The 18,159-nt window shown below is 46.8% G+C and overlaps 1 protein-coding gene across 13 annotated transcripts in view; it reads right to left on the reverse strand.

Moving 5' to 3' along the window:
- Positions 1-5,082: 5,082 nt before the first annotated feature.
- The window catches only part of SLC8A3 (solute carrier family 8 member A3), a 166,909-nt gene continuing 153,832 nt past the window's right edge, over positions 5,083-18,159 (reverse strand). For 9 of the 13 annotated variants that reach the window (XM_074327282.2, XM_074327279.2, XM_074327281.2 and 6 more), the window contains 5 exons: positions 16,247-16,264; positions 12,120-12,244; positions 11,496-11,595; positions 9,494-9,769; positions 5,083-7,189 (listed from right to left, as the gene is read on the reverse strand). In XM_074327282.2, coding sequence (XP_074183383.2) covers positions 6,813-7,189; positions 9,494-9,769; positions 11,496-11,595; positions 12,120-12,244; positions 16,247-16,264 — 896 coding nt within the window. In that variant the 3' untranslated portion in view covers positions 5,083-6,812. The remainder of the gene's footprint in view (positions 7,190-9,493; positions 9,770-11,495; positions 11,596-12,119; positions 12,245-16,246; positions 16,265-18,159) is intronic. The other 4 variants (XM_019733511.3, XM_074327284.2, XM_074327289.2 and 1 more) reach the window with 2 other exon arrangements.

Raw genomic sequence — 18,159 nt, forward strand, 5'->3', positions numbered from 1 at the left:
CCTTTGTGTGACTTCATGAATTGATACGGAGAAGGGTCATGACCTCGGTTATATGCCAGCCCACTAAATGCCTGTGCTAAGGATAGGGCACAGGTATCGACTGTCATTTCTTGCCACCTCTGGGAGAGTATTTTGCCCCCCCCCCCAACACCTCATCAGTGCAGCCTCAGCCCTCCTGTCTGTGCTACCTGTTTTTCCTTTAATGAGGTGCACTCTTTAACAAGGGGGAGGTCCCTTTGCCTGGCGTCTTCCTAGCCCAAGCTTTGACTCTAGCTAATGGTCCACGATCTTGTATGTGGCACCCCCGACCAGGGTGACCCTGATCATTCACATGGTTGATGGTGGAATACTTGGATGGGGTCTCTCCACAAGATGATGGGCACATTCCTAAGGGCCTCATGAGAATCAGTCAGGAGAGACCAGGACAGGCTGCGTAACATACACTCCCCAAACCTCAATGGCTTCCATCACAAAGGTGTTCTTCCATATCTATCGTGTGCAACATATCCATCATGTCAGCAGGGCGCTTCTCTTTATTGTTCTCATTCCGGGACCCAGGCGGAGGGAGGCTCCATCTTCCACATCTTCCATGATTGCAGGGTCCAAAAACAAAGCTTCCATCTGGCAGTGATATATGTCACTGCTCACTCACGTTTCAATGACTAAAGTAAAGCGAATCACATGGTCCCACCTAACTCAAAGGCAGCTGGTAAGTATCCAGAACTAGAATATTTGGTGAACAACTCTGGTGACTATCACAACGTAGATTATCTTTGCGTTTTCTCTTCTATATTGAGTGAAAATTTGCTCTTTTTACATTGTCCAAGAACCAAAAGACTTGCTTCTCACAGTTTACATGGTATATTTTCTGTACGTTACTTCTGACAGACCTATCACATTTATGAGAATTACTGCTCCCACCCAGGAAAATGCACCTGCCCTCCTGTGAGCTCCCAGACCCCACCTGGAAACTATATCTAAGGCAACTGTGGCCCTGCAGTAACTGGTCACACCCCCAGTGTTGGAGAACTTGGAGAGGGCAGGGGGGAGCTGTCATGCAGACACTCTGCTCCCGCTCGCCGCCTAAGAACACAGGACATGGTGAGGCCAAAAAGGAACGCCAACGGAGCCATGGATAAGGGGTTCATACCACTATAGTCTCGCTGGCGGCTGGGTTGGAGACACAGAAGAAAACGTCTGCCAGTACCCCAACAAGGGGTCCTCCTGCACCCCAGTCTCGCTGGCAGCCGGGGAGACACAGGAAGTAGGAGCCACTTGATGCGCAATCTGCCATCTGCTTCTCTGTCAACCTACCAACAACTAACCAACCAGTGCAGCCACGGCACTTATATCAGTGGCAAATTGGCCAACTGGCCACAGCTGACAGCCAACCACCACCCAAGCCAGCACCTTTCCATGGGAGGCCGAGAGCCTAGAAACTGCTCTCTGGGACTCTGTCCCCACAGGAGCCTCTGGGTGAAAATAGTCGGATGAGGAATCTGAGCGCACTGAGGTACAAATATGAAACGTTTCCTCTGCAGGCATTACTTTCCGCTGGGCTCGGCTACATTGTCCTCCACTGTGTGGTGGATCCCCTAGGACAACTTGGGCAGGTCCCCTAACTTCTTGGTGACTTCAGCTATTTACAAGCTCAGTTCCATCCCAGGACAAACCTCAGTCTCCAGCTTGATGGGGCTCCTCCTTTCCTGTCTGCCCTGGCACCATCTTGAGTTGGCCACCCTGACTGTTTGCAGGAGAGCAGGGGTACTCCGACCAGGCTCTGAGACAATGCCTCCCCCATTTATCAAGCAAGACTCAGCTCTTCTGAGGTGACGGGGAGGGAGGAGGGAAGAAAAACCGCGAGGGTCTTTAACAAGCAGCTGTAGTCCTCTTCACATGTGGCAGCTCCTCAGACAGTGCTGGCTTCTCTCTCTGTTGTAGGTGCCCAAATGCTGGCTCTCATATGGGACCCATGTGGGGTCCTCGGGTGGGGCCTCCGCACTGCACAGGACCTTTCTGTGGGAAGTGCAGCTCAGGCTCGAGCTCTTCCATGCTTCCCCACGCCGACATACCCCACATCCACTTTGTTCTAAGGACCTTGCCTGTGGTTTCGTACCTGTAATTTGGCTCATGCTTGACTCACCCATTCATCCATGGGAAACTCACACAGCCTTGCCACACCTAATGGTGGGGTCCAGGTTGATCCTCAAGGCCGCCTGTCCTGGCTCTGCCTCTCTCTGTCTTCTCTCTTGCATCACTAGGTAAAAGAAGCTGGTCAGCAAGTCTGCGGCTTCACAGATGTCCAATTGGGAAATGAGATGCCAGGCCTGCAGCCAGCCGAAATCCCTCGGAGCAATTCTCTCAGAGCCTCCCCACTTTTTCGGCTTCAAGGAGGAGGGCAGCAAGCAGGCCAGGGGTTCTTACCTCTCCCCCTCCTATCTCTTTGCCAACCTTCTTTTATAGATTGGGATGGGGGCTGGGTGGCTAGTCGCAGAGCTATTTCCAGTTTCATGTTATCTTTGGGGAAGATGTCAGGTCTCCCCTGTTATTTTCACCCAACCAAAACACATGCATATGGAAGGCTATTTGTAAACGACACAACTCCTCATAGGTACAGGTCACATTGCTCTTGGCCACTGATATTAAAAGTATCTGCCTTTAATGGGGAAGAGCCTCTGGAGTATGCAAGCCACCAAGGTGCAAATAAAAGCAGTAGCTCTGTGTCACGAGTGCGCTGAGCGTGGCATAAACAGAGCACCATGGGAACACAATGGAAAGAAACACTGACTCAGCCTGGAATCAGACTCCACAGAGAATGTAACATTGAAGGAAGATCTTGAAGAAAGAAGAAATAGTGATTTGCCCTGGTGAGGGGTCTTGGTGTTGAAGGAAGACAAAAGGGAGAGCTCCAAGGCGATGGGAGTGAGGATGTGGCACAGTCACAGAGTAACAATAGTGGGCGTGGCCGGAGCATGGAGCTCAACAGCACGGGGAGCAGCACAAAAACGCAGGCTGGGAGAGGCTTCTGCTAAAAGGCTCCTTTAGTGTTTTTGTGCCAGCAACTAAGTTGAAAATGAAAAATGCCGTTTAGGCGATTAAATGGTAAATACAAAATCATGAAATCCATTTATGCCCATGTATCCTCTTTTGGGGGTCATTTCTGGGTTATTCAGATGTCAGGTTTTGTCCAAAGAAAAGCTGGGATGAACCATAGAGAATGGGAAAGAGGGTTGAAGAGAGGAACTGGGTACTAATCTAGATGCCACCACTAACTAGTTCTGCCGTCTCCTCTCTGGATCAGTTTCCTGATCCACAAATGAGGTTTTAATAGATGGCTTCTGAAGCCCACTACGTCTAGCTTAACACTAGGATTCTAGATGATACATACAAAAGTGTGTGTGTGTGTAATCAAACTGCTTGTCAACCTTATCTGACAGAGCACTGCCGAGGTCCTTTTGCAATTCCTTGGCCCTATGGCCTGTATATTAGTCAGCGTGAAAAAGAACTTGCCAGCCATTGTGTACGTGTTCATTTTCAGCACTTTTTACTGACTGAGCCACACCATTCCGCCCCTGGATTCATTTGTTACTTAGAGTAAGGTTAGCTGCTGTCATAAATAGTATTTCAGTGGCTTAGCAAAATGCGAGCTTATTTCTCACTCATGTAGTAAGCCAGTTAGGATGGTCCCAGCCAGCGGGTGGCTTTCTTCCACGTGGTGATCCAGGAACTCACTTTCCTTCCATTTTGCGACTCTGCCACTCTCTGAAGCCTGGGAGTCCTCTTCATTCAGCCACAGATGGGAGGAAAGCTAAAGAAGGCACACACACGTCTAACTGCCTTGGCTCTGAAGTGGTTCTCGTCACTTGTGTTCAGATTCCATTAGTGAAAGCTGGTCCCTTTAACCCAGCCAAATGCAAAGGAGACTGGGAACTACAGTCCTGGCTGGGCAGCCGCCTCCCAGTGACCACTCTATCCTACAAAAGGATGAATTATTCTATGAATGTGTGCCTCTGCCACTACCCTTTGGAAAGGGCAATAGGACATATGATGTGCTTGCCATCCTCCTCTCCTTACCTGAGTTGTTCAGACCAGGAGTGGATACAAAGCAACCAGTCCACAGGCACCCCAAGCACCAGGACACAGCCTTCAGCAAAGGATTCTACCTTTCGGGAATGGCCCTTTGGGGATGCGGAATTGGGCACATTGTCTTCACTGAGAATTTGCACCCAGCGGGGAAAAAAGGGATGGTCCAGCTAGTTGGGAATGGAGCCGTGAGGTCATGATACAGCGTCGGGGCTGGTGGTGGCTGTGCTGGGCCATGTGCAAGACAAGCAAAGCCCAGGAAGCACCTTGGAAGGGAGAAGAAGGGGATAGGCCCACAGGGAGAAGGAAGCAGGGATGCGGGAGACAGTGGTTTTGGGGAGGGGAGAGCGGCCGTGGTCCCTGAGAGTGTGCAGGCCCCTGTGGCCTGCTGTGCCTCCTGCTTCGGGTTCCAGAGGACACCACCCCAGGCCTGCATAGTATGGCTTCCCTCCATTGCCTGAGCTAGTTTAATGGGTTTCTGCTTCTTGTAACCAAAAGAGCCTTGGTTAAAAGATGTTTTACCTCTTCCTCTGGACTGCGAGTTTCTGAAGGTTAGGAACTTTTTCTTAGTCTTCGTATATCACCAGAATGTAGCTCAAAGCACGGAAGGTGTTCCAAATACATTTGTTGAGTGAATGATGAGTATACAAATGAATGAATATGCCTACTGGTAACAAATACAGGGCACCGTTTGCCTAGTTGGAACCCTGCACCACCGTGCTTTTCTAATACAAAAAGCTGTTTCCTCTTTAGGCACTGCAGCTTTACTGCTTATGTCCTCCAGCGTCTTAAAGTTCACATTTTCACAAGTGAAATTTCCCTGAAGTATTTTTTGCTTTAAAAATACTGGGTCTGGCACATTGGCATCTGAGGAGACGACAGATACAAATAGAAGATACAAATAGGAGATGACAGCTTCGCCTCAACCGCATCTGCTCCAGAAGAAACCCAAGGTGGCCCCCTAGACCTTTTCCTGAAGAAACATGGGGAGAAGCAAGCTGTATTTAGAGAGATATAAGTATAGCTTTTATTTTTTTTTTAAACCAACCCAACATTTCCACTGGCAACTGTCAACATAGCTTATGACATGAGCACTGCTTCTTTTTTAGTTATTTTTTTCTTATAAAATGTGTTTAAAATTAAACAGGTGTTTTATTTTTTTCCCTTAAAAAATGCATTTATGTCAATGCAGAAAGCCTAAAGATCTGTGGGCAGTTTGGTGGTGATTTCGTGTGTGTGTGTGTGTGTGTGTGTGTGTGTGTGTGTGTGTGTGTTTTAAAGCCAGGTCCCTTCAAAATTTATTGGGAAAAGGTCTGTAGGGCACAGCAATCTCTTTTTCTCAAACCCAGGTTCCATGATATTATGGCAACTAAGATTCCTCCTACTGGGGCAAGAAATAGCCCACAGGCTGGAAAAAGAGCTTCAGGAGGTTTAAAAACAAGCAGGAATGTGGGAGAGATGAGGAATTCCAGTTCCTATCTTGTGAAAATGCTTTCAAACATGACCTGGGGGTCCAAGAGAGAGGAAGGAGCCCCTTATTTTCTTATAAACCTCTAAGTTTTTGTATTATCTCAAGAAATGTAGTCAGACCTCTTAATATGGTGCATCAGACAGTGAGAGGTGGTGCAGCTGACCTTTCTCAGGAGCACTGACATTTTAAATATAATCTTTCCCCTTAAAGATCTCACTAGTGGGACATCCCTTCTCTCTTGCCTCAGATTCAAAGCCAAAGATACTCAAGAAGGCAAAAGTCCCTTTGTTTCCCCAGCTGCCCTCTGTCATCACCATTCCTATTTTTGTCCCATCTCTCCCACTTGGTGATTCTTCCTGAAGAAGGATAAACATTGACACCACGGGACAGAATTTGAAAGGCTTGGGCAGGGAACAGAACAATGACTTTTTCTTTTAGATTTGATTTTGACCTAAGCATATAAAGCTCCTCCTGCTCCAGCCACTGCCACCCCCACCCCCACCCCATTCTTTAGTGCCCTGTGTGAATGTGCAAACTTACTTCCACCCAAACATCATCAGTTTACTTAAGAATTCATAGAAAAAAAGGACATAGGGAACAGGACCTTGACGGAGGCAAGAAACAGCTGTTACCCAGTAAGAGGGGGAGAGTATGTGTCTAAAAATTAATGCCTCTATCCGTTGGCTCAGACCTTGAATTCCTTCACAGCACCTTTGTTACTAACCTCAGAAAGAAAATACAAAATGAACAAACAAACAATGAACAAAACCTGATGGAAAAAGAAAGCAACCACAATAACGATTACAATGAAAAGAGAACCCCAAACCAGCCACATGGCTATGACTAATTTTCAAGCCCTACCAGCTGAGTGAGAACAGTGATGCATCAAATTGGACAGACAGGAGAAACCCTGCCCCCAAGGAAAGTAGAAGCACAGGAATAATCAGAAAAGGTGAAATAGAAGATGGCGAAAGGGTCTGATCTTTGCTATAGGTCAGGGATGTGGGTGGAAGTGGATCTGTTGCTGTTGTTGGTTTGTATTGAATTAAATACTTGGGAAGGTGGGTGCTTCCTCCATTTTGTTTGACTGAATAAGACTCTGCCCTTTCAGTTCACTGCCAGGTCTGGCGAGGTTCCTGGGGCTCGAGTCCCGAAGCTGCCTCTCCAGGGCTGCTGATCCCCGAGAGGTCCCTGGAGGGGAGTGCCCTTCTCTCAGGAGAGGTCCTAGGTCTGCCCTGCTGGAGGCCTGGTCTGTGGCTCAGAACCCCTTGATGTAGCAGTAGGCCTCCAGCGTAGCAAAGAGTATGTAGAGGAGCCACAGGCTCACAAAGAGACAAGTCGTGGCGAGCTTGCAGCCACGCGGGCCGCCGAGCTCCCCGCCCAGGTGGGGCCTCCGGCGGTACAGGAGCACACTGATGCAGACGAACGCGAAGATGGTGAAGAGGGTGACAGAGAAGGCCAGCGTGCCGGCGGACACATGGAACTCCTGTCCCTGAAGGGCCCAGTAGATGGCGGCCACGGACCAGGCCAGGCCAATGCCCAGGAAGACGTTGACGGCGTTGCTACCCGTGACGTTGCCAATGGACGCATCTGCATACACGTCCTGGATGGCGGCGGCTTTGCTGGCAAATGTATCTGGAAAAGAGCAGACACAAACGGGAGCTGGCGGGAGCTGACACGTGGAGGGCCTACCTTTGAGTGTAAAAGGTCGCTGGGGCCAGCAGGTGGAGCCCAGGAAGGAGAGGCGAGCCGCCGTTCACAAGCTGTGTGGCCTTGGACCAGTCACCTCCACTTCTCTGAGCTTCCCATGCAGAGTCTGAAAGATTGCTAAGGGCTTTTCTGGTCGATATTTACCGGGTGGGTTTACTGTTCCCTTTTGACTATTTCTTTTTTAAGTGAGGGTAGTTTGTTATTCTGTAATATCTCACCAGGGAGTCTTGCCATCCTGGGAAGCTCCTTAAGAGTAGTAGGTGGCTGATTGTAGCTGTCACATGGGGGCATTTTACTCACGTCACACAGGCAGTTGTTGCTCAATGCCTCAGCAATTCCTCACTGTGCTAGGTGCTGCTGGGTTTTCAGGGAGGGCCTGCAGGGTGAGTTGTGGACTCAAGACAGAGGGGCTCTGCCTTTGCAGTTAGTACATGGGCCCGGGAGGCTGCTCGGTGTTAGATGTTGACATGGATTGTGAGCACTGGAGGGACTGGCAGGGGCATCGAGCCACCCTTTTATTTCACAGCGAAGGAAAATAAGGGTCAAGGAATCTACCTAAGGTCACATGGGAAGTTAGCAAGAGATTTGACCCTAAAGCCCTCACACGAAAGTCCTTTGTATGCCCTGCATCCAAAGAGTTTGAGCCAAAGCCCCAAATCAGCTGAGTAGACCACAGCATAACCTTCTTCCAGCCCCAAAGGCTGCCAGCTGTTCCTTGGATCAACTGCAAGGACTTGGAAGTGCCCCAAGCATTCCCCCCGCGGCCCGGCTTTGCCTCCTCATTGCCAACTTTCTCAGCTCTCCCAGAGAAAACCTCTGGCTTTTTTTTTTGCCTCTGACCCTCTACAATTTCTTCCGTCTGTTCCTTTTCCCCATATCTACTCCTTCCTCTCTAATAGTTCCCGTCCCTTGAGGCCTGGAGAACAGAGATCACAGGGCATGTCCTCCACAAAGCCTTTTCTGAATCATCCATTTAATTTTCTACCACCCGATGCATTTCTGTAATAACCAAACCTCTTAGATATAATAAATAATGTATAAGTAATCAATCCCATTGGTCAGTGCTGGGGTCTTGGGAAGAGGTTTTCCTAGAGTGTGACGCAGATTCGGTTATTCTTCAGAGGATTTGTTTTCTTGGTCCAGGAATGGTTTCCCCGGGTCCAGCCAGCAGAGTCGTTTGATGAGATTCAGCCTAATCCTTTTGTAGAAGGATGCGCTCTCTTTCTGTAGCAACTGGAAGGCCAGCAGGAGTTCAGGGTTGAGACGCCCTAGAGATCCCAACTGAACTAAGTAAGGAACCTGAGTTACTGCAGCCCCTCTCCATCTGCTAACCTAGACTCCTCATTCCAGCCCCGCTTACATGGAACCTTCCTTGGAAGCCATCCCTGACCTAGCCTAGCCCAGGTCCCCGTTTTACACTTGCATAGCACCTGCACTTTTTCTTCATAGAATTCATTGAGATGATTTTCATTATAGTAGTTGAGTGTCGTCTCTATCACTAGATTATAAACTCCATGTGGAGAGGAGAAGCATGTTTGTGTTGCCTCAGAGTATAGCTCCAGCAACTAGCACAGGACTATCCCAGGCTCAGTGAATGTTTGTCTAATGAATGAATAAATGTGCGCTCATGCCTGTTCATCCTTAGGTGTTTGTGAAAAAAAAAAAAATGTAATTCATCACATGAAAGGACAAGAGCTCACTAAGCTTTCTTTGCCTGTCTTGCTAGGAGACACTTTGTACTCACAGGTGTCCTTCTAAGTAGAGGAGGCAAGAATGCTTGTGGGCATTTCTATTATGACATCTTCAAGCCGGCTCATCCTGAGCCTCTCAGAGACTGCCGGAGGGAGATGGAAGGAGAACAATATCTATTCATATAATGTGTAGGCTAAGAAATTGGGCCACTTACTTGGGGAGGTAATTTAACCTCTGTGGGCCTCAGTATCCTCTTCCGTCAAGTGGGCATAATAACTGTCCCTACTGAATAGGGTTTTGGTGAGCATCACAGGGATAAAACATGTAAATTGCTTAGCAGACACAGTGCCTGATACATTAAAAGTGCTCAAGAAATGTTAGCCATCATTAATCCCGTTGACTGACTTTTGTGTACCTTTGGGGCAGAGAGGCTGTTAAGCTCAGTCTGGATGGTGAGGGAGATAATGAAGCAAAGTATAGGGGTCACTTAAACCCAGTACTCTTCTCTTTGCACACCCAAATACCCCTCGCTCTCACCTGGCACAGAGGTGCCAAACGCCACGAAAATAACAGCTGTGACTGAGTCCTTGAGGCCAATGGTGCAGCCAAAGTGAGAGGCCAGGTCCCCGATTATGGCTGTGAGCATGCCGATGATGAGAATGGAGACGAAGAAGCAGGCCCAGCCATGGCAGTACTCTGTGGGGGGCACGCAGGCAAACAGCACCTTCCAGAAGACTGTCAGGAAGTGCATGACGTAGTCAAAGCAGGATGGCAGCCTCTCCTCGCCTGACTCATCCTCATCCTCGTCCCCTGCTGGAGGCAACATAAACAGGCCCAGGAAAGGGCAGTGAGGTCAGATCCCCATTCTCCAATAAATGGAGTCTAACCCACATCACGAACGTCATGAGATGGAAGGAAGCTCCTGCTCTCCCCCCGGACAGTTGGGACAGGCCAGGGCGTGGGCACCAGAAAACAGCTGTGAAATGGGAATCAAGCTGGGGTGCCCCACTGATCAATGTGAATGTAGGGCATCCAAAGAGAGTGGGAGAGAGAGGACAAAGAATAACGAAGAGAGGAAAGAGATTAAGGGAAAGCATGGGGGACCACAAGAGGAACAGGGCAGTGGTAGAGAGCGAGAGGAGGGTGGAGCAGGCTGCATTTGGTTGCCCAGGCGAAAACAAGCGAAATCAGCGGTGTGCCCACTCCTCACTAGATGCCAGGGAGGTGCTTCTCTAATTTTCCTGACACGACGGCTGCAATAACCTCGTGAGTCTGGTCATTATCCATACCCAGAGGGATGGCTGTCATTCCAAATCATGTGAGCATACCAGAGAGCCAGTGCCATCCTCCAAATATCCCATGGGACAGAGCAGGGATGAGCACCATTTGTCCTTGTCAGGAAATGTGGGCAGACTTGCCCATTCAGCAGCCCAGGAGGAAAGGATGGGCTGCAGCATGCTGGTGTCTCATCAAGGGCAACCGCTGTAATGTTTTGACACAGCCTATGGCAGCTGGGTTTAAAAAAAGCAGGAGTCACGATACTTGGGTTCCCATTTCAGTTTTGCCATGAAGAGAATCTGTAGCCTGGGGTAAATCACCTCTTGTGTCTGAACCTCAGTTCCCTCATTTGAAAATGGAGAGCATTCGATTATGTGGCCTACATTCCATGATTGTCTCTTTAGGGACAAAGGAAGGTCATCAGAGGGAGAACTGGGAGTATCTGAAGCAGGCGATGTGAAAAGTGGGGCACCCGCAGCAGCAGCAGCAGTCCTGTCTTCCTGGCTGCACTTTTGTAGTGGCTCTGGGGCCTTGAGGATATGACCCTGTGCGTTGTTATGACAACAAAGCCTCATGAAAAGAGACAAGGCTGGTAGTGATCTGCAGTACAAGGGGCCTCAGTGGTACTGAGAAGTAATATCGGGGGTGGTGGCGGTGGGAGCCTCCCATCCCCCTGCAACACACCTGCGGCCTCTGGGACACTGGCTGGGCTGTGGGTCCCCACTGAGGGACCCTGTCAGTCACTGCCAAAGGAGAGGTTGGGAAGCATACAGGGTGGGGATCTGTCAAGCAGTACAAAGATTTTATAAACTCCAGACCCCCACATCTTTAAGTTAAATTAGTTTTCCATTTTACAAAAATGAGGACCAAATTAATGAGAGGAAGGAAGGATGGAAACCAGAATGTACTGAGTTCATGTTTGGTACCAGACTCTGCAACATTCTACTTACTTTTCTGAGAAAGGTAGCAATAGTTCCCTTTTGGGATGAGGAAGTGGAGGCCTAGAGAGAATAACTTGTCCCAGTTCACACTGCAGAGCCAGGATTTGAAATCAGAGATAGCCATGCTCTTTTAGTTACCCCATGATTCTTTTCCAAAGTGACCGAGTGAAATAGGCAGACATCAAAGACTAGAGCTGGGGAGCTCTGGGCACTGAGGCCTTCCCAGAAATTGGTGGGTTGTTGGTGTGGCTGTGTTCTTCCTTTTCCGGTGTCACCTGCTTCTCCCAGCAAAGCCTGTGCCCATCGTGAGACCCTCTTACCTGCACTGACAGTGATGGCCTCCATGAATTGGTCCCTCCAGGAATGGGTCCCCACAACCAAGGCCAGGTTTGTCTTCTTGATCAGTTTGTCCACTGTACTCTGTCAGGGAGATAAAAACTTGGAACCATGAGGTTAGAATGCTCAGAACCATGGAGGAGTCTGGTGTTTCAAGGGAATGAAAGATACCCTGCATCTCAGGGGCTCCCTGTGCTCTGAAAGTTATGCATGGGATGGCCTTGGGGGGTATCTTCTGGGAAACCCTTGTTTTGACTGCTGACAATAGAGAACAATGGTAATGATATCAATAAACCTTGCCCTGGCGTAGTGAATTTTAGTATCTTTGTTTTAAAATACAGTTAAACCATAGCAATTACACAGCTACGGGCTTTATAGCCCATTTATTACATATGCTATGTTATGTTTCCTGACAACATTCCTCAGATACAGAATGGCCAGCGCTATTCATTCCATGTCACAAGTGGGGAAGCTGAGACTGGGGTGGGTAAGTGATTTGTTCAGTTTCAACTTCACGTATTCAGTGGTAAAACTGGAACAAAACTCCAGGTCTCCTGCCTCCCACCCTATTACTCTGTTATTCAATTAGGTCTCACTCATGGCCTGACCTTGAACTCATAGGACTCTTCAATGATGACCTCTAGTTTGGGGTGTTCGCCCAGTACTGGCTTTCCCATTTCTGCTATCCTCTTGGCTTCCTCTTCCTCCACAGTCAGCTTCCTGTCTGTCACCTCTGCAACAAAACAAAATCAGACTAGCTTTAGCACATTCTCCATTCCCTAAAAGTCTAAAGATCAGACTATTAGGCCTGGGCAGTGGGCATAAAGCAAATAGCTCTTGGGAGTGGGGATTTTGTGTACGTTTTAGTGCCTCTTTCTATAAAGCGCTGAACACTTTATGACCACCAGACCATGGAAGGGTTCCTTGTAGACCTGGAATAAATATTCCTCTTTCCGTTTTATACCTTGGTGAGCAACCTGACCCCAAAACCTGAGAAATACTACAAAATGAAGTCCCCAAGTCATCTGGTGAGATATTGGAGAGCTGGGAGCACAGCTCTTGATCATTAGCTATGTTAAACGCTGCGTCTGACTGCTCAGCTACTTCAGATAAGAGTTCTGGGAGGTCAGAGGTGCATTTAATTCAAGGAGAATGTCCACTGCTTCACATTAACATCTATTGCCAACACCCTTGGCACTACTCCTTTTATAAAGGAGAAAGGGGGGATATTTCCAGGAATATCTACATTTCATAGCAGTGAACATTACCCTCACAATAAGAAAGTAACTTGGAAGATTTCCCCCCAAATTTTATGAATTCCCAATGCAAGATCCCAAGGAGTTCTACAGCAAGCAGGCATATTTCTTCTGAAATACAAATATTGGTTGAAAAACAACCAAAGAAAGAGATTCCTTTACTTTATTTTGAGGCACTCCCTGTGTCCCTCCGCGTCTTGACTCATTTGCCAGTGGTCCCTTCTCATGTTGGACAGTTAGAAGTTTTTTCCACTTTGGCTGGTGAGTCCATTTTAAGACCACTTCACCATGAAGACATGTTTTCTGGATTACAGTGAAATAGAGGCTGAATCTTTTTATTCCCCTCTGATTTGAAAATTGCTGTTGGCAGCCTGTTTCTTTCAGGGCTTGTCTAAGTATCTTCCCATCCAAGTCCACATTCTGACATGCAATTAATTCTTTCATTCGGCTCCTTAATGGCTTTCATTCCACACAGTGAATCTCCTAGGGAAATCCTCTAGTCTTTGGATAATCTGAAGGACAAATTGGGTCAGAGGCCAAGGTCTTCTTTTCTCTCTATCTTGGGAACTTGGTGAAGCATGTGGAGGGGTGAGACTTGAGTTCTTGAGGTTGCAAGCAAGGAAAGGAATTCACTGAAAGGACTATAAGCCAAGGGTGGAAATTTACCAAGCAGAGAGCCTATTTTATATACGGATTTTCTTAGTTGGCCCGAATGAAGATGGTAAGACAGTGTGCAGAGGATTCCTGAGCTGGCTGTTTTTACTCAGTGCTTCTGGCACCAAACACAGAAGGCAATCCCAAAATGTTTGGGAGCTGTCCGTGGTGCTGTCCTCCCGTTAGTGTTGGAGACGGCTTTCAGAAACAATGATTTCTCAAGGTTCTACATTCTTCTGTATATTTCTAAGTTAGCAATCACCCTCTAACAGCCTGCCTTCATTTAATTAATTAATTCTGAGTCTCTTATTAGTTAATGCTGAAAGTAAATCTGGGTATATCCAGGATTCTAGCTATGAAGTCAGTGATCCTAGAAGCCAGACTACAAGCCACTCTGAGAAAAAGCCTTTGGAAAAAGACATAGATTCCTTAAAAGCATGGGTACTCTTTTCCTCTACCTCTGGGTTTTGGAACCATATTTAAATGACTATCCTAGCAGCGACACTATTATCCATCCCCATCTCGAACTCCCCCATGTCATACTTTACATGTGCCACAAGAACTTTATACCAATATAATGAGCTCTCCAGTGACATATAAATGTACCTGTCTAACCCCTTGTCTAGCAATCAATCTAACACTGTTTCCATCTGGCAGGATATTGATCAACCTGCTGACCTGTCCACCCCTGTGGTGACAGTCAGTTTTTCCATCTAGCTTTTCTGCAGAAATGTCTTTGACAAATGACCAGTCCTCTATCTTTGAATCTCCCTCAGCCCCAGAGAGGTTTCATATCTATATATCTGGTTCACTTATTGCATTTAAATCAACTCTGATTTGGTGTCTTGGTTTGGTAGTAATTCTTCTCTTTTTTCTATTTTTGTAATAATCATTCCTTAAATTCAAATGAAGTTTAATTTCTTGAGAGAGTGATCAGTCTCAAAGCTAAAAGACCATAGTGATTCTGACCACTTGTTTATGTGACTCTTCAGCATTTTAAGTAAAGAGGATAAATGGCAGGTAATGTTGATATTCAGACTGATTAAACAAACTCAAATCTAGAAAAAAGGAGGGGGGGAGAAAAAGAGGCAGAGGTAGAGAGAAAGAGAGGTGGAGGGGAAAGAGAGAGAGAGACAGAGACAGAGAGAGAATAGGATGCAAGATTGAGCAAATATTGGAGGAACAAAGAGCTTTCCAGACCAGACAGGAATAAATTGCCATGAATGCAATACCGACACCCTCAGAAAGAAGTGGGGCGATGCAGCCAGCTCTCACTCCCAGGTCCCTGAACTCTGTGCTGTGGCTCAGAATGAACATACTTACTCCTCATCTTTCACCACCAGGCATTGCTAATCACGTTTGACTGTCCACCCAGGAAAATTCAAACAAGGATTTAAAATTTCCAGTGAATTTAAAGTCTAACCAAGGACACCTAAATTAAAGGTTTACAGATTGAAATATTTAGGAAATGATGCCTTCTTTATTTTTCAGCGTCTTCTATTGGTATTTGTGCAAATATGTTGAAAATATAAAGAAGCTTAAATTAAATCACAATCTTTGATGTATGTGGTTGGTGGGAGGAGGAAGCAAAAGTTGGAATGAAGACGCACAAATACCTTCTCAGGCAAGAGGATGAGTGAAATGGAGAAGGAACACCCAGGGCTAGACATAGATACCCAGGGAGAATAGTGGAATATATGGGTTGGAGGTAGCCCTTACCCTGTTGTTATAAAGAGGAAGCAAGAGGCCAAGGAAGCTGGTGTAATTTTTTTTCAGAAAGGGAAAATATAGGGGTTTATCTACATTTTTTTTGTTTGAGGCTCCAAGGAGGCAAAGGTCCTTACTATGTGCACTGCCCCTTCTCAAACCCAGGGTATAACCTATAGGTGACTTTGAACACCAATGAATTATGTAAGATGCTTTGCCTCTTAAAAGTTATCTTAATTTTTTAAATATGCTCAAAGAACTTATGAAATGTAAGATGTTCTTTTAAAATATGTTGAGACGTCTTATAGAGTTCACTCTGCCTGCACCAAAAGCTACAGTATTGCTGGATATGATGGACGTGCTTTGCTATCTGCTCACAAAGTTGGATGTTGTTTTTGAGTGGATTCCACTGATGCAGGCAGACGCTCAAGGTAGGTGTCTGTCCCACAACACGATCTAGATTCTGCATGAGCATCTCTCCAAAATAAATTCTCTAACATTTCTAGTTCCAGCCAGATGATTACTTCCACCTGCCACAATATCCTCATTCTTCTTGTTGTTCATGGCACATGGGACTTCAAGTCTCAGTGACAAATAAACCAAAGTTCTGGCAATTTAGACCTCAGCTGATAAGATGGAACATCTCCAGGATCAGTAAAATTCCAGATTCTTTAACAATTGCTTTTCGTGTCCTCACAGCAGCTCCTGGTTATTTTCCCCTGGATTGCGCAAGATCATAGAACTTCCCTTCAAATCCTCTCATTAGGAGATTCGGCTCTGAGTCTCATCCTGTCTTGCCCCACAACATGAGACGACAGATGAATTAACTCAGGAGAAGTCTATGACCCACCATCTCTTTGGTAAGTTTTAGTTCCCTTCCTGGTTCCAGAGAGGACCAGCTTCTGCCTTTACCCACATCCACTGATTAAAATGGTGCTCAAGGAATTGTCTATTCCTCATGATTACTTCAAGTGGGAAATAAGCCTCCTAGGCTTTAGGAGAACTTGTCAGGTTGACTTGAGCTTACAGTTCATATTAAATAAATCAAAGGACTTTGGTCTTAAACTAAGTAACAGCACTGGCAAGAAGTAGAAAAGAGGGGGCAAGACACTTCTTACCTGGAGACAACAGGAGCGCTGTTTGCAAATGGATACCAGACAAGGGGAAGAAAGAAAAGGAAAGAACATTAAGGTCCCATCTTGAAAGTGTCCCCAGGCTTTGTGGTTGCAGCAGCATAAGGAAAGCAGTGAGCTTAGTAGGTGAGAGCTCTGCAGCCACATGCGAAAGGCAGCATTTAAAGCATGCAGCAGTAGCAGCAGCAGCAGCAAGAGGGGTGGGCCACTGAAGAGACTGCTGAGCACCAGGTCCCTGCAGTTATGAGAGTGTTCCCCACACCTTCCCTGTGACTCTGAGGGCTAGGGAGCGAGGGATGAGGATAGGGGAACCAAGGAGGTGGAGCGGAGACAGAAGTTGGTCACTCGTGATTTTCTAAGGAATCAAGTTATCACATCCATTCTATAAAGGAGAATCAGTTACCTTGAAAACTGTACAGGTTGCAACCCAGCCTGAATAGCTGGCTTATCGGTGGAGAATCTGACCCTGGGGCTTGAATAGGAGCTCTGGGCACTGAGCCATGGTGTACAAGAGCGGAACAGTGCCCAGTTCTATGTCTTCTATCCTTAATTTTTAAATCAGATCATGCTCACATCTCCCAGGGCCCATAACACTTCCTTGGCCATAAAGGGCTTCGTGGCTACCATGTCGGCTAGAACTTTGAGTTCCCTGAAAAGAATGACCCAGTGAAAAGGTAAGTCCTGCAGAATGTTTTCTTTGAATGGTTTATCTTTTTATAGATATAGCCTGGAGGTCAGGGCCACGCACTCGTCCCATTCTGTATCGTGTGTGCATAGCTAAATCACTGCAACTAGTAGTTGTTCAATAAGGTTTTGTTATTTGCTGACAATTTTGGCAATCGTGTTTCTCACAAATCCTGTAGTGCTACATCGTTGGCCTTTTGTTCCAGAAAGGACAGGCTAAACCAGAACCCAGATATTCTGGACCAGAGAGGCTCTCATATTCATAGACTGAAATAGACTGAGAGTTATTCATAGATGGGAGATGACACATACAAGGTCCTTGCATGGACAGGGAAGCTGAATTAAAGATGGACCCAACATCGGTTGTCCCCAGTCCCTAAATGTGTACTTACGCTAAACTCTTTCAGATTTCAAGGTCCCAAAATAAAACATTCTTGTGACATACTACATTTTCATCTCGGTGGTTAGTACATCCCCTTACTCCTTGGCTCTTGTCAAATACAAGTCTAGGAACATACTCCACATACTCCTGGTGTAGCTGGTGACTGGTAGAGATTGCTGAAGAAAGAGTGGGGGGGGGTGTCTGTGAATCGTTTCTTCTAAAAATATCTAGGAATGCAACTCAGGCCTGTGATCCCATATTCACAGCCACTGAAGACATATGTGGATCCAGAATCTTTATGGTATATAAGCAGCAACTGACTTTTTCTGGTTTCTCCTATATAGAATTACAAGGCGTAATGGATCAATGGATCTCCTTACTACTGAGACAGACTAGATAGATAGATAGATAGATAGATAGATCAATAGATAGATAGATGACAGCAAAAGAGCTTGTTTAATTCTGCTCCTTCTATGGATCTGCATGGAAGAGCTCCATCTTGACCCCAACTTCTAGTGGAGACCAGAGACCCAAATGCATCAATGTACCCAGGTCGGCCAGACAAGGGGCAGCTCTTCCGAAAGGTCCCTGCTGCCCTGTTTTTCACTCAGACGTACCTCCCAACACCAGGAGCATCCTAGCACAGTGAGAGGGCTTGCAGTCAGCTAGAATGGCACCACTCTCCGCTCAGTGTCTGCATGAATCTGAGCTGTTCCACCTAGCAGTTACAGATGGGTCAGTGAGATCCAGGTAGCCCTGGATCAACTTTGAGTGACGCGATACTTCCAGGGAGTTTTTCCTGCTACTGATTATGAGAGAAGCTGGAGCTGAC

The sequence above is a fragment of the Rhinolophus sinicus genome, chromosome 3 (genome assembly GCF_057876585.1).
Source record: "Rhinolophus sinicus isolate RSI-liver-muscle chromosome 3, RSI-T2T, whole genome shotgun sequence".
NCBI lineage: Eukaryota > Metazoa > Chordata > Mammalia > Chiroptera > Rhinolophidae > Rhinolophus > Rhinolophus sinicus.